Source organism: Salvelinus namaycush, chromosome 38 (genome assembly GCF_016432855.1).
Source record: "Salvelinus namaycush isolate Seneca chromosome 38, SaNama_1.0, whole genome shotgun sequence".
Taxonomy (NCBI): Eukaryota; Metazoa; Chordata; class Actinopteri; order Salmoniformes; family Salmonidae; genus Salvelinus; species Salvelinus namaycush.
The window spans coordinates 11,145,659-11,162,898 of NC_052344.1; the positions used below are offsets into that span (position 1 = coordinate 11,145,659).

General features: G+C 44.0%; 1 protein-coding gene across 7 annotated transcripts in view; it reads right to left on the reverse strand.

Moving 5' to 3' along the window:
- LOC120032292 (DENN domain-containing protein 5B-like) overlaps positions 1-17,240 on the reverse strand; it is a 77,855-nt gene that overhangs the window by 15,104 nt on the left and 45,511 nt on the right. For all 7 annotated transcript variants that reach the window (XM_038978313.1, XM_038978309.1, XM_038978315.1 and 4 more), the window contains 3 exons: positions 10,254-10,932; positions 5,449-5,636; positions 2,303-2,878 (listed from right to left, as the gene is read on the reverse strand). In XM_038978313.1, the coding sequence (XP_038834241.1) occupies positions 2,303-2,878; positions 5,449-5,636; positions 10,254-10,932 (1,443 nt within the window). The remainder of the gene's footprint in view (positions 1-2,302; positions 2,879-5,448; positions 5,637-10,253; positions 10,933-17,240) is intronic.

The window sequence follows — 17,240 nt, forward strand, 5'->3', positions numbered from 1 at the left end:
TTGTCTTTTGAAATGTATTTCATTAAAAATACATGTATTTTGTATTTAGAAATACATTTACTTGCTATGACTGTGTTATGTTGTTCATCTACCTTAGTTGAATGCACTTACTGTAAGTCTCCCTGGATAAGAGTGTCTTCTAAATGACCAACATGTAAATGTAAAAATGAATCTAAATGAACTGCAATGCACACTGGGTATTATTATTGGCCTTGTTTCGGGGAAGAGTTCCTTAAAAGACATGCTGTGAAATTGTTCATATTTGTATATTTGTATGTATATTTAGTTAATTTAGAAGATGCTCTTATCACAACATAGTACCATTCAAATTACGTATTAAGTATCTTGTTACGAAATACAGTGCCTTTAGAAAGTATTCAGACCCTTTGACTTTTTCCACATTGTGTAGTTCAGCCTTATTCTAAAATGGATTAAATCGTTTTCCCCCTCAACAATCGACACACAATACCCCATAATGAAGTAAAAACAGGTTTAGAGATTTTTGCAAATATTTTTTTTTTTAGACAAAACTGAAATGACACTGACATAATAAGTATTCAGACCCTTCACTCAGTACTTTGTTGAACCACCTTTGGCAGCCACTACAGCCTCAAGTATTCTTGGGTTTGACGCTACAAGCTTGGCACACCTGTATTTGGGGAGTTTCTCCCATTCTTCTCCACAGATCCTCTCAAGCTCTGTCAGGTTGGATGGGGAGTGTCGCTGCACAGCTATTTTCAGGTCTCTCCAGAGATGTTCGATCGGGTTCAAGTCCGGGCTCTGGCTGGGCCACCCAAGGACATTCAGAGACTTGTCCTAAAGCCAGTCATGCCTGGTACTGGCTGTATGCTTAGGGTCATTGTCCTGTTGGAAGGTGAACCTTCACCCCAGTCTGTGGTCCTGAGCGCTCTGGTGCAGGTTTTCATCAAGGATCTCTGTACTTTTCTCCGTTCATCTTCCCTCAATCCTGACTAGTCTCCCGGTCCCTGCCGCTGAAAAACATCCCCACAGCAGGATGCTGCCACCACCATGCTTCAGGCATGGTGCAGGCATGGTGCCAGGTTTGCTCCAGACGTGACGCTTGGCAGTCAGGCCAATCTTGTTTATCATGGTCAGTGTCTTTAGGTGCATTTTGGAAAACTCGAAGCGGGCTGTCATGTGCCTTTTACTGAGGAATGGCTTCTGTCTGGCCTGATTGGTGGAGTGCTGCAAAGATGGTTGTCCTTCTGAAAGGTTCTACCATCTTCAGAGGAACTCTGGAGCTCTGTCAGAGTGACCATTGGGTTCTTGGTCACCTCCATGCCCAAGGCCCTTCTCCCCCGATTGCCCAGTTTGGCCGGGCGGCCATCGCTAGGAAGAGAGTCTTGGTGGATCCAAACTTCTTCCATTTAAGAATGATGAGGCCTGGGGACGTTCAATGCTGCAGAGTTGTTTTGGTACCCTTCTCCAGATCTGTGCCTCGACACAATCCTGTCTCGGAGGATTCCTTCGACCTCATGGCTTAGTTTTAACTCTGACATGCACTGTCAACTGTGGGACCTTATATAGACAGCTGTGTGCCTTTCCAAATCATGTCCAATCAAGTGAATGTGGACTCCAATCAAGTTGTAGAAATATCTCAAAGATGAACAATGGAAACAGGATGCACCTGGGCTCAATTTTGAGTGTCATAGCAAAGGGTCTGAATACTTAGGCTATTTCAGTTTTTATTTTTAATCCACCTGTTTTCACATCATTATGGGGTATTGTGTGTAGATTGCTGAGAATTTTTATTTATTTAATCAATTTTAGAATAAGGCTGTAACATAACAAAATGGAAAAAGTCAAGGGGTCTGAATACTTTCCGAAGGCAATGTACATTGGAGTGCAGTTCTGCCCAGTGTAATACAAATGACTAAATACTAAGAAGTAACTGAAATACATATTTCAAATACATGTAACAGAAATACTGCCCATCTCTGGGTGCACAGCACGTAGCATAAACACACAGCAACCAACTCTGTGTTCTGTCTGTTTGCTGATATGAATGCATTTCCCCCGTGATTTTATAAATGCAAACATTGTTATTGCCAATACCGCGTCTTAACAGCTCCGGCTGTGTTCGTCTTACTTATTTATCAAATGGAATATTTTCATAGTGGACGGGTTTCAGGAAAGAATTTAATCCAGCATCTCACAAACATGGTAATGCTCCAGGGGACTTCCACTAGCACACAACACAGGCCTCAATACACAGCCCGTTACATCAAGGTAAACAGTGTGTGTGTGTGTGTGTGTGTGTGTGTGTGTCAACCCATCTCACCTTATCAAAGTTGTGCATCTGCTCTCGGTTGGTGAGCCAGGACTCCAGGTCCGGAGCGCTATGGATGACGAAGGCCTCATAGTCCGCGAACATCATGGTAAACCTGCTAGCGAACACCTCCCTCAGCTGTACATTCAGCTTAGCGTTCCTCAGCTCCTCCTCTTCGACTGCCGTCCTCCCCCCCTGGGCCTCTCCCTCACCCCCTACCCCCCTCAGGGCTTCCACACGGACCCCCGTTCTCTTAGCCAGAGCCTGGAGTCTTTCCAGAGTAGCGTTCCCTTGGAGAAGCTCCAACACAGCTAACTGCTCCCCTCCTAGGTTCCCATTCCTCCCATCGTCCTCTAGCTCCCTCAGGGCCTGTTGACTCTTCAGACCAGGGTGACGGGTAGAGACGGACCCAGGGGTGGTGGTGGAGGTGGGGACAGAGGTTGGAGGAGCGCCCCCCACTGGGGATATGCCGTAGCGGAGGAGGACTTCGCTGAGCTCCTGGATTAACTCTGGTTTGTTAGGGAACTGGGGGAAGTCTTCAGGCAGCTCGATACAGTGGTTGTCAATGTCCACGAAGCACAGGTTAGCCTGTTAGGAGAGAGAGGTTTGGAATAACATGGAAGTTTATACAACAATTATAACATAGCTATTGCTCAATGAATAGATACTCAGAGAGGGGTGTGTTGGGGACAGGACATGGACAGAATGAGTTTTGGGTAAGTGATTGACACTATAAAGAGATTGTCAGTATTAAACCCAAAACACCAATCTCAACGTCAACAGTAAAGAGGCGACTCCGGGATGCTGGCCTTCTAGGTAGAGTTGCATAGAAAAAGCCATATCTCATACTGGCCAATAAAAAGAAAAGATTTAGATGGGCAAAAGAACACAAGACACTGGACAGAGGAACTCTGCCGAGAAGGCCAGCATCCCGGAGTCGGCTCTTCACTGTTGACGGTGAGACTGGTGTTTTGCGGGTACTATTTAATGAAGCTGCCAGTTGAGGACTTGTGAGGCGTCGGTTTCTCAAATTAGACACTAATGTACTTGTCCTCTTGCTCAATTGTGCACCAGGGCCTCCCACTCCTCTTTATATTCTGGTTAGAGCCAGTTTGTGCTGTTATGTGAAGGGAGTAGTACACAGCGTTTTACGAGATCTTCAGTTTCTTGGCAATTTCTCGCATGGAAGCCTTCATTCTCAGAACAATAATAGACTGACGAGTTTCAGAAGAAAGGTCTTTGTTTCTGACCATTTTGAGCCTGTAATCGAACCCACAAATGCTGATGTTCCAGATACTCAACTAGTCTAAAGAAGGCCAGTTTTATTGCTTCTTTAAATCAGAATAGTTTTCAGCTGTGTGCTAACATAATTGCAAAAGGGTTTTCTAATGATCAATTAGCCTTTTAAAATGATAAACTCGGATTAGCAAACACAACGTGCCATTGGAACACAGGAGTGATGGTTGCTGATAACAGGCCTCTGTACGCCTATGTAGATATTCCATAAAACATCTGCCGTTTCCAGATTCAATACTCATTTACAACATTAACAATGTCTACACTGTATTTCTGATCAATTTGATGTTATTTTAAATGGACAAAAAACATGTTTATCTTTCAAAAACAAGGACATTTCTAAGTGACCCCAAACTTTTGAACGGTATACACATGCTGTGTTATAGCGTATACTTCCAGGCTCTACTGTCCCTGTGAGAGGATGACTAGGAGTTACTGTACACCTGAATACATGACATTAGCATTTACTCTCTGGCATCTGAAACGCTGGGTTTACCACCAATTGACTATAGTTTTATAACAGCATTTGCTAGGCTCCAGATGTGAATTTCAAAACTCAAAATTTTCTTCTCCATGTATTTCTGCGTCCAGGTTTGACTCATGTGCATTGCTCTGTGAGGGCTGCATCAGCCGTCTGTGCACAGATCTGACCTGACGTGGATTGGCTTAACGGAGGTTTATTTAGGTAGTGGAGAAGACTGCAGGCCATCCGCCTGATTTACGAGATGCGGAAAATGGAGCACGCACCCCGCTGGGTGATTGTACAGGCACACAATGTTGGCCTAGTTTCGGGTTAAAAGCCATTAAAAAGCCATTAAAAAGCCATTAAAAAGAAAGGATGGAGGATCAAGAGGGACAAACCGATATTAAACTGTTGGTATTCATGAGTGCGTGCATGTGCATGTACTTGTTTGCTATTTGCTATGCAAACATGACTAATATGATTAGGAGACAAATTATTGTTCTGCCATTTGAAATGGAAATTAGATTAATTCTTTCTACAGAGCCAGGGTTCAAAAAGGCAAGTCTTTCATTCATTCACATCCTCTCGCTGTTGCTCCCTCTCTATGATCCTTCCCTTCTTTCCGTTTGCTTTCAGCCCTTCTTTCATCCCTCCATTTCTAGGTCATCCTTCCTCACTTCAAAGAATCATTCAGAAATAGAGATATCTCTAAATTAAAACATTTGGCACCGTGTGACCTTTAGGTGAGGATCCGGAGGAACACAAAAGGGCAGAACATTGGATTGTGAGGAGGAGGCGGGAGCAGCACCAGGGAACGCCGTCGGATGCTGCACTGACTCTGATAATTAGCATCCATACGGAATGGGCCAGATTAATGAGCGGTGGGAGTGGGAGGGAGGGAAGGAGGGAGAGCCCTGAAGCTGGGAATCTCTTTGGGATGTTCCAGACCATTAGGAGTCTTATCTTGTCCCCACACACACATGCTGTGCACCGAGGGTTCCATCACTTTCACTGTCTAAGGAGGTCGCTCGAAGCCTTTCCAGAGAAACATCAGTTCGAGTTCCTTCTACACAGGAACAATAGGGGTCTATGCAAACACATTGGGCTGCGAGTGATAAAACCAATAGAAGTATCTCCAATAGACTAAAATAAACTTTCAATAGACGTTCCTCTACAATAAGAGTCTGAAAGCTGCATTTCCACTTCCCGCTCAGTCTGAATAGGAGCCAGGTAGTCTGTCTGTGTGTGTGGGAGGCACATTGTGGAGAGTCAGGGTTGGATGGCATTGGACAGTGTGCATTCAGCAACAATGAGCCCTTACTGTAACTGCCTATTGCATGAGACACACACTTACAAATAAAAAACAGACCCAGTCTCACACACAGACACAGAGACACACCTCCTGTGGCAGCTCTAGTTTGGAGCGGTCGGTGCCCTCCTTGGACTGCAGGCCCATGAGGTAGGGCACGGGGGCATCCAGGAAGTGCAGCAGTGAGGCGGGTAGGATGGGCACGTAGACATGCTGCCACTGGAACGGGAAGAGCAGGGTGGTGATGCCCTCCGCAACTGTCATCAACCGCTGGTAGTCTGGAGAGAGGTAGGGTGAGGGTAGGGAGAGAATTTGGGAGGGGGAGAGGTGGAGGAAAAGGAGGGATAGAGTGAGTGATTGGAAAGGTGGAAGGGAAATATAAGGGAGATGTTAGAGAGGGAGGAGAGAAGAAGCAGCAGAGAGTAACTTTAAATCAACAGATCAAAATTGAATCTGGGGGCAATACGGGATGAAAGAAATTCTGTTCTGATGGATTCAATTTAAATCACCATTCTGTGTGTGTGCGCGTGTGCGTGTGTGTGCAGTACGTGTGTGTGTTGGCCCGCAATGTCTCCTGTTCCTGATTAAAGATTAGGACCAGTGGTCTCACCCTGGCTTTGGTACTGAGTTCAGGAGTTCCATCATCAGATATGAATAAAATGATCAGACCGTAAGCCTGACTGACCTCCATAATAAATCAACGGCACGCTATACCAATTTATCCACGCAACCACTCTCCCTCTAGCCTTTTCTCCATCCCTCACTCGCTCTCTCCCGCACTCTCTCCGCTGCTCAGGTGTACTTTCACTCAAAATGCATTACACTTTTCAAGGTCGACAAAGCATTACACAAAGACCTAGCCAATTTACATTCTACAAGAGAACTAGGGGACCTAGCATTTGTATATTGTGTGTGTGTGAGAGAGACTGCGTGCGTGCATCTACCTTGCCTCAAAGTCTGTCTGCAAGTGACCATCTTGCCATAAATACACAGACCAACGCATGCGTCTCACACACAGATGGACGGACAGACACTCTAATTGACCGCAATTAGAGGTGCTCCTGCGCACTGCAGGAGCACCTGTCTGTGTGTGTGTGTCCATTAGCCACTGTCTGCGCCTCGAATTCTCCATTTTGAGGCCTAGCTATTTTGAGGCCTAGCTACAAACATGAGGAACAGAACAGGGGTGCTTGCAGTTGAAATTGTAATGATAACCCACCTGCCTTCCTGCCTCCCATGGAGATGATTAGTAATGATGGAGAGAAGGAGGGGGTACGGTGTGAAAAGGTGTATGTGTGGGGGGAGGGGTATCTGTAGGGGCTCCTACTTATAGGATATTTATGGAGAAAACTAAAGACACATGATAGATAGGAGTAATAATACCCTCACAAAAGACTTGCGCCACAGGACACGCAGAAAATGGAATGAGAGTCATGTAGAGACACGGTGAAAGTGTGATTTGAGGATCACAGTAACGCATTCTATGATTGGATCCCAGATAAGAAAAGGGAGACAGAGAAATGAGATGAAGGCCAACACAAAGAGAAAGTGTGGTAGCGAAAGAGCGAGACGGAGTGAGAAAGAGTGGGAGAAACCGAGAGAAAGACAGAACTAAAAAGGGGAGTGTGAGAGTTGCTGAGTAAACTTTCTAGCTCCTCTGTGGTGCACTGCACACCCACACACTCGTACAATAACACACTGACCGTATACAAGCCAAACCCTTACCCTGCAATACTCAATTATGTATGAGGGGAAACCTAGAAGAGCTGCAGAAAACTTGGGACTTTTACATGACTTTACTTAAGCAATGCATAAAATAAAGGAAACTACACAGCAAACTAATACCCATGTATTTATATTGCATAAATGCACCAATTTGCCCTTCAGCTAGTCTATCAAAGAAACGCTTGCAATAATTTTACCGGTAACTACTTCAAAGTGCTGCCAACATGCCCTTTTGGCATTCCCTGTGGGAAACCAGTCTCTCTCTGAAATGAACAGAGCAATAGAACCACAACAAGGAACATAAGAGAACAAAAATCAGGATAACCTAGTTTATAACCAAATATACTCTCACAAGCCTCTGCATGTTGAGGGTTTTAACTTGACACAGCCTGCTCTGTGATGCAGAGAAAGATAGAGTGATTCTCATTAGAGGATGAGTCACAGTACTTTACTCATGTCTCACGCAACTCTATCCCCACTTTCTTTCCTCTCTCATCCACTGTTATGATCGTATTATGTGAAGATAAGTTTAGCCCCTACATGAATATGAATACACTGCGTCTCAACAGACTTCATTAATACATAATCCTTGCTGATTTGACACCAGCTCTTCCCAATTTAATATTCAACCCGTCACAGATGTGAGACTCCAGTTTTCCCCAACACGAAAAACATGAAAAGCACCCTGCAAAGGCTCATGGGGGAATAATATTATTCTCTCCGTCCAATGTTGACCTCAGCTGAACTACACGGGGGGGGGGGGTGATTTCAGGCAGAGATTATGCGAGAGTGTTCAACTCTATTTCACAGGGCCATTAAACTTTCACAACACGCTCCAATACTGCTTTCCAATGGAGGGTGTTGTGTAAAATATTGTATGTTATTGCTTGATAAGTAGGGGAATGCATTGAATTGTCATCTGCAAACGTCCAATACAGATACAGTTGACCACAATGCTGCTGGGGCAAGGTGGAAAATGCGAACGGAAGAGACAAAGATCGGCATCTGTGTTTCAAGGCTGAACATATGACACGAGGCAACTCATAGTGAAACTGTCAGTCATTGGGACTGGTCCCTATCAGACACAGTCTCAGAAGGGACGAGACAAGCCAACAATGGTAAACAACAGAAACCAGGTGCACTCCCAGCACAGAGAGAGGGGAGAAGGAGACATGGTGTAAAGTCCCCTCATTTTCATACGAACAGTATGCTTTGATCAACCACATTATTGCACGCTCTGACTGACTAAGTCTCTCTGGATGAATGCAGGGATTTTTCTGCTATTGAAATCCTTGGGCAGGCCGCCTAAGCGTTTTTTCTGGTCGCCTAAAGTTCGGGATGGAAAAGTGCTTTCAACTTAAACCAGATATAATGTATGTTTAGAAGATATTAGAACTATATATTTTTTTATTATATAATCTTTGAGAACTAACAATCATCCAAAATAAAAGTCAGGGAGAATTGAAAGATCCCCAAACAATGATTTTAGTTTTAAAAACAGCAACCTTTCTCTCAACTGCATGTCAAAATGCTTAGCTACATGGAGAAATGTGTAGACTTGTAGGACATTTGCTTTAAAATGGCAAAGTCTCTCTACACCGGCAAGAAGAGGCCTCAAAATGTTGCTCCTGGAATGACTAAAATATCAAATCTAAATGAGTGATTAATCATCTTATTAATTACATCTCAGACCCACGCCCTCCACAGAGCTGCAGGATTGGACTAAACGCCTGCTTGTCACTTCCTTCCCGTGTCTCGGCCAATGAGTGAGCGAGGATCATGGTGGGCACTGGGCAGGTTCCGTCTGTTGTGATTTCATTGGTTGTTGATGGATCATATAAGACAATGAGGACATAAGGCCAAACTTGTCACATTAACACACATGCTGCATCCTATTCACAATATTGTGCACTAGTTTTGACCAGAGCCCAATGTGCCCTGGTAAAAGGTAGTCAACAATATAGGGAACAGGATGCATTGGGACCCATCCACAGAACATTTTACAGATGCAGTTTCCGTGCATCAACCCTTCCATGAAAGCGCCTCCAGGCAAATCAAGCACATTGTTTTTATTAAAGAGGAATTAGAATGCCTTTTAGCAGCCGTGACGCAGGGTAGGAGCTAAATGGCATGCCGCCAACACTTCGCCGTGAAAAATGAGGAACATTAAAACGTTACTGGAATGTTTTTCATTCGGAAAAAGAGGTTTTTAATTATTTTGTTTCAGGAGCGATTCCCTCTGACAGTTGGTTTGATAAATTAAACATGGGAGATCATTTCTCAAAGGATAGATGAGTGGGGATGGATGGGAGCGAAGGGGTGGATGAGGATGAGTGGTAGGAGGAGGGAGAGGCCTGTCTCTGTCGTTTTCTCTCAAGCAGACAGAAATGGCATGGTGCTAGTGACAGTCCCTTTGTTTGACTGCCATCAACTCAACTAATGAACTCCCATGCATTACAGATAATTACATTAGAGACATTAAACTCCAACCAACTCTAAAACAAAACAAGAGCCACTTAATGGGAAGTCACAACCCATTAATTCATTAGACAAGACTACTTTCCACTCCAAAGGACGTCAATGGACCAGAACCACCCAATCAAACATTCAACAGACAAGAAGCTCTCTCGATGTCTCTTTCTCTGCAACAGTCTTAAGCCAATCAGATAATGGCATCCTGTAGTTTAGTCTACTGTAATCTACAGTGAAGTCTATGGCAGATACAGTCAGTCTTGGCCTGACGTCTACAGACTACTGTCTGTCTGGCCGTTTGCCCTTTGACTGACCATGCTTCCTAATCCCAGCCACTACCCTGCTGCTGTCCAGTCAGTCAACCCGCATAGCTCCAGTCCCAGGGAGAGGAACAGCTCTCTACCCCACCCAGATTACAGTAGTCTAATCCTAAACTCATTTGGGCCAGGGAGTCAAGGACAGGCCTGGACCACAGATTACACCCCAGTAATGACACAGTCAGTCATGTTCCATTGGCTCCAGCTGAGTGGATGTGTTGAGGAATAGGGAGGAATGACTTATCCAACCATCCCCCAACCTGGTATCTGTCATCACCATACCACCTGGCTGTAGAAGCAACCCCCACTCCACAACCTGCTGCCAAGGAATGTAGAGGCAGAGAGGAGTGTGTGTGTGCATGTATAATAAGCATCCCTTACCCTGTGAATACAGCAGAATCTGCATCTCCAGCAGGGTACAGTTGAAGAGCTGCACCAGGTTCTCTACCCCCAGCAGAGTGAAGGTCTGGCCCAGAGGGAAGTCAGCCAGAGGCAGCTCCCCAGGCCCAGGACGCTGACACACGATGGGCTCGTACACCCCGTGGAACTTCAGCGAGCGCCCCGGAGGGGGCAGGGGCACCTCGTACAGGATGTTGTGCACGTAGCTTTCCAGAGGGAGGGGCGGGGGCGAGGCGGCTGTGACGGCCCGGTGCACCTGGGACAGGAAACGGCGGCAGGCGTGCATGAAGGGCATGGGCGTGATCAGACACAACGCCTTGGAGACGAAGAGCGTGTCCCGCGACGCGTCGTAGCCGCCGCACGCCGCCGACCGGCACGAGGATGAAGACGGAGAATCTGCTTCGTCGAGGCTGCTAGCCAGAGAGTCCATACTGGAGGAAGAGGAGGAAGAGGGGGAGTCGGAGGAAGGGTTCTCAGCCTGGTGCATCTGGTAGAGGGTCTGCATGGCCGAGCAGATCTGAGGCGACGTCACCTCCTCGTAGAAGGTGTGGACGAAGCCGTAGGTGCGAGAGCCGTCCTCCCGTGTGATCAGGAAGGAGTGGAACTGGGGCTCGCGGCTGTCTGCCTGTGTCCTGAACGACAGGCCTTTGGGCATACAGAGCTACGGAGAGAGAGAGCGAGAGAGAGGGAGAGGGACAATAATAATGATGATTATTAATGTGGTATTAATAATTGAGATAGTTGACAGAATCAATGAGGCCTTACATCAGAAACGACTGAGACTGCATGTACCAGAATATGTGTGTACCAGACTGTGTTGGTGTGTGTGTGTGTGTGTGTGCGCGTGTCGCATCCCTAATCAAATCAGCATAATCTGCTTTGATAGCAGCCCAGTCAGCAACACAGCAGCCAGCATGAAATAAAATATGGTTGATTATCTCCATTATGTTGATTTGCAGAGCTGAGCTGAATACAAAATTAATCATCACACACACACACACAAATTAACCCCTGTCGCTAACACAGATAAACAGGCCTGTAGTTGGCCAATGTTCTGTTCAGAATGGATTATAAAAGTGGTGAGTGAATCCTGGTTTCAACTGATCACTACTGACAAGATAACTCCCACACCACCTCAAACTGTCTGTTCTGTGTGGAAATCGAGAGGCAAATGAAAAACATCCGAAACGCTGCAATTTCTCCGGAACAAATGAGAGTCCATACGCTTCCAAATCAAATCCTTCTATCCCAAGAAATATCATGAAACCATACGGATCAAGGAAAAGATATTCCTCCCTGGAAAAGAGGGAGAGAGTTCAAACCTACGTTGAAGATAAGGATAAGACAACCGGATTCCAATATCCCTTTGCAACAAATGGGACCATCTGTGCTAATGAGCAACGGAGCTGGTCCCAGATTTGTTGTCTTAACCTGCACATTTTCGACCTGCTGCCGGTTGAAACTGGGGAAACATCAACAGGCAATCAAAATCAATACAACTCTGCATGCATGTTGGAGAATATGTGCCTAAACTAACACTGCTCTGAAACACATTATACAGTATCAACAACTCCACACTGCTCTGAAACACATTATACAGTATCAACAACTCCACACTGCTCTGAAACACATTATCAACAACTCCACACTGCTCTGAAACACATTATACAGTATCAACAACTCAACACTGCTCTGAAACACATTATACAGTATCAACAACTCTACACTGCTCTGAAACACATTATACAGTATCAACAACTCCACACTGCTCTGAAACACATTATACAGTATCAACAACTCCACACTGCTCTGAAACACATTATACAGTATCAACAACAACACTGCTCTGAAACACATTATACAGTATCAACAACTCCACACTGCTCTGAAACACATTATACAGTATCAACAACTCCACACTGCTCTGAAACACATTATACAGTATCAACAACTCCACACTGCTCTGAAACACATTATACAGTATCAACAACTCCACACTGCTCTGAAACACATTATACAGTATCAACAACTCCACACTGCTCTGAAACACATTATACAGTATCAACAACTCCACACTGCTCTGAAACACATTATACAGTATCAACAACTCTACACTGCTCTGAAACACATTATACAGTATCAACAACTCAACACTGCTCTGAAACACATTATACAGTATCAACAACTCCACACTGCTCTGAAACACATTATCAACAACTCTACACTGCTCTGAAACACATTATACAGTATCAACAACTCAACACTGCTCTGAAACACATTATACAGTATCAACAACTCCACACTGCTCTGAAACACATTATACAGTATCAACAACTCTACACTGCTCTGAAACACATTATACAGTATCAACAACTCAACACTGCTCTGAAACACATTATACAGTATCAACAACTCCACACTGCTCTGAAACACATTATCAACAACTCTACACTGCTCTGAAACACATTATACAGTATCAACAACTCTACACTGCTCTGAAACACATTATACAGTATCAACAACTCCACACTGCTCTGAAACACATTATACAGTATCAACAACTCCACACTGCTCTGAAACACATTATACAGTATCAACAACTCCACACTGCTCTGAAACACATTATACAGTATCAACAACTCTACACTGCTCTGAAACACATTATCAACAACTCAACACTGCTCTGAAACACATTATCAACAACTCCACACTGCTCTGAAACACATTATACAGTATCAACAACTCAACACTGCTCTGAAACACATTATACAGTATCAACAACTCTACACTGCTCTGAAACACATTATACAGTATCAACAACTCAACACTGCTCTGAAACACATTATACAGTATCAACAACTCTACACTGCTCTGAAACACATTATACAGTATCAACAACTCCACACTGCTCTGAAACACATTATACAGTATCAACAACTCTACACTGCTCTGAAACACATTATACAGTATCAACAACTCTACACTGCTCTGAAACACATTATACAGTATCAACAACTCCACACTGCTCTGAAACACATTATCAACAACTCTACACTGCTCTGAAACACATTATACAGTATCAACAACTCAACACTGCTCTGAAACACATTATACAGTATCAACAACTCTACACTGCTCTGAAACACATTATACAGTATCAACAACTCTACACTGCTCTGAAACACATTATCAACAACTCCACACTGCTCTGAAACACATTATCAACAACTCCACACTGCTCTGAAACACATTATACAGTATCAACAACTCTACACTGCTCTGAAACACATTATACAGTATCAACAACTCAACACTGCTCTGAAACACATTATACAGTATCAACAACTCAACACTGCTCTGAAACACATTATCAACAACTCCACACTGCTCTGAAACACATTATACAGTATCAACAACTCAACACTGTTCTGAAACACATTATACAGTATCAACAACTCAACACTGCTCTGAAACACATTATACAGTATCAACAACTCTACACTGCTCTGAAACACATTATACAGTATCAACAACTCCACACTGCTCTGAAACACATTATCAACAACTCAACACTGTTCTGAAACACAGTATCAACAACTCCACACTGCTCTGAAACACATTATACAGTATCAACAACTCTACACTGCTCTGAAACACATTATACAGTATCAACAACTCAACACTGCTCTGAAACACATTATACAGTATCAACAACTCAACACTGCTCTGAAACACATTATACAGTATCAACAACTCAACACTGCTCTGAAACACATTATACAGTATCAACAACTCCACACTGCTCTGAAACACATTATCAACAACTCTACACTGCTCTGAAACACATTATACAGTATCAACAACTCTACACTGCTCTGAAACACATTATACAGTATCAACAACTCCACACTGCTCTGAAACACATTATACAGTATCAACAACTCCACACTGCTCTGAAACACATTATACAGTATCAACAACTCCACACTGCTCTGAAACACATTATACAGTATCAACAACTCTACACTGCTCTGAAACACATTATCAACAACTCAACACTGCTCTGAAACACATTATCAACAACTCCACACTGCTCTGAAACACATTATACAGTATCAACAACTCAACACTGCTCTGAAACACATTATACAGTATCAACAACTCAACACTGTTCTGAAACACATTATACAGTATCAACAACTCAACACTGTTCTGAAACACATTATACAGTATCAACAACTCAACACTGCTCTGAAACACATTATACAGTATCAACAACTCCACACTGCTCTGAAACACATTATACAGTATCAACAACTCTACACTGCTCTGAAACACATTATACAGTATCAACAACTCCACACTGCTCTGAAACACATTATACAGTATCAACAACTCCACACTGCTCTGAAACACATTATACAGTATCAACAACTCAACACTGCTCTGAAACACATTATACAGTATCAACAACTCCACACTGCTCTGAAACACATTATACAGTATCAACAACTCAACACTGCTCTGACATATTACATTCATATACAAGTGACTCCGTAGCACAGCAGCTTCATCTAATCCCATTGAAAACACTTCCATTGAAGTCTCCCTCAAAACTCTTCCTGTTCTGACAAAAGGGAGCAGAAACGGTCGACTGTTTACAGTAAAGGCTCCAGGCCAAAAAGCCATCCCACCCTCCTGTCAACTGTAACTGTGTCTGGGGCCATCAACCTGGGCCTCAGCTCTGTTAGGCTCAAAATGACTTCAGATAGACATTTCAGAATTCCTAGCAGAACATTTCACAGTGTTCTTGGAGAATCCCAGGTAATGTTCCCATCTGTTAAACTTTCCCCTTATTCCGACACGGACACGGGAATTGTGTGGGTTCCGGGTGAGTGACGCACTGATGGAGCAATAAGCTGAACAAACTGAAGCACATACACATTCATACTCCCTCACTCATGCATATCCTCGGGCACTAGCTCTCTCTCACACACACACACCTTCTGACTCAGGGCCCAATTAACAAGAAAATCAAATCAGTGCCAACAGCAGTCTGTGTCTGTGTGTGTGTGTGTGTGTGTGTGTGTGTGTGTGTGTGTGTGTGTGTGTGTGTGTGTGTGTGAGAGAGAGTGAGAGTGAGTGGGAAAGAAAGAAATAATAATCGAGGGAGGGATTTATGAGAAAAGGATTGGGATATGAAAAGCAATCATCAGAACGGCTTTGTTGCCAGGCCCACAGGGGCAGGAAGTGTGATTACACTAAGGTCACCCTATGAGTAGGGAGAGTAGAGATGAGAGAGAAGGGAAATGGAGAGTGGGAAAGGGGATATGGATGGTGAGTGGGATGGAGACACTATACATAGAAATGAATGGGGTTGGGTTGAGGCAAGCAGGGAGAGGGCTGAGATTCATAATGGTTCTGCCATTGGAGCCTTCATAGCTGCACTGGTGTTCCATTTCAGACCTGGAACACACCGCACAATGGGCCATCGCTTCCATGCCGACGTAAACTGAGAACACGATGTGAATAATTCAGCGGTTCTGACGCCAGCGTGTGATGTAATGGCCAACGCCAACGGAAAAATAGTGACCTTGCATCACGAGAGGCAACGGTCAGCCGACACCCAGCGCTTCCTGAACCTCCTCTATAGGGACTTGAGGGACAGGTATCAATGTTAGCTACCTCTACTGGGGCTCAATATGCTGGGTTAGGCAAACACACACACACAAATACACAGACACCACAAACATATGATCCCTCAACCACATATACTTCAGTGGACCCAGATCATTGAGTGACAGGTCAGCGGGACCTATAGCAGTGTCTTCCATGACAGGTCTTGAGTGATTCAAAACATGTTTAATGTAGTCTTCTGGTTTGTCATTTCCTGCAGTGTATGGGTTATATTGGTCATCTATCACAAACCCCCAAGGAGACGTATTGCTATTATAAACTGATTACCAACGTAATTAGAGCAGTAAAAAATACATGTTTTGTCATGCCCGTGGTATACAGTCTCATATACCATGGCGCAAACCATCTAGTTCATAAAATGCTATATAGCACAAATACAATTTCATCATCACCATCTTAACTTTTCCCTTTTTTCTCATGAATGCAGATATTTGACAACATAAAGCTTGTCTTATCAGATATTCCCTCCCCTAACGTACCCTTCCACCCTGGCATGCTTCCCCTCGTCCCTCGTCCCATCAACACGAAACAACTGAATCTAAACCCAGACTGCAGAAAAGCAGCCACAGTCCGTGTAGCGCAGCCTACAAAACCCTCTGGGTAAATCCATAGAGACAGAGGGGATTTGGGCGCCTTCGCCCCATTACCCAGGATACCCTAGAGAGAAGGCACTGCATTGTGTCTTAATCCTGGGCCTCTCTGCTCCAATGGTGTGTGGTTTCCTAAAGCATTGGTTGGAATAATCCTAGCATGCCCTTCCTTTCCACTGTATATGATCTAAAAGGCCTTTCAATGCCTAGTTGGGGTATTGTTTATCGTCCTTCTGTTCCCTCCATCCATTCCTTCCTCCAACCCAGTTTGGTTCCCTGCTGCCTACTATTAGATTGAATAGAGCCTGTTTATCGTCCTCCTATTCCCCTCATTCAGGGATAAGTAGGTTACTTTCTAAATGTAATCCCTTACTAGTTGCCTGTCCAAAATTGTAATAAGTCACTTTTGGTTTACCCAAACTCAGTAATGTAATCGGATTACGTTCACTTACTTTTGGATTACTTTCCCCTTAATAGGCATTAGATGAAGACAAAAATGATCCATCAAACGCATTTGGAGTGTCATCATATTGGTCTCTGACTTGTGGTCAGACTTGCTCATGTGGAACAAATTTAAACGTGTCCTGATTTTCAATGCTGAATTGAATATCACTGAGAAAACAGAAAGGTGTCATAATGTATTTTTTCCACAAACATCCTTACAAAGTCATCCAATAAGTAA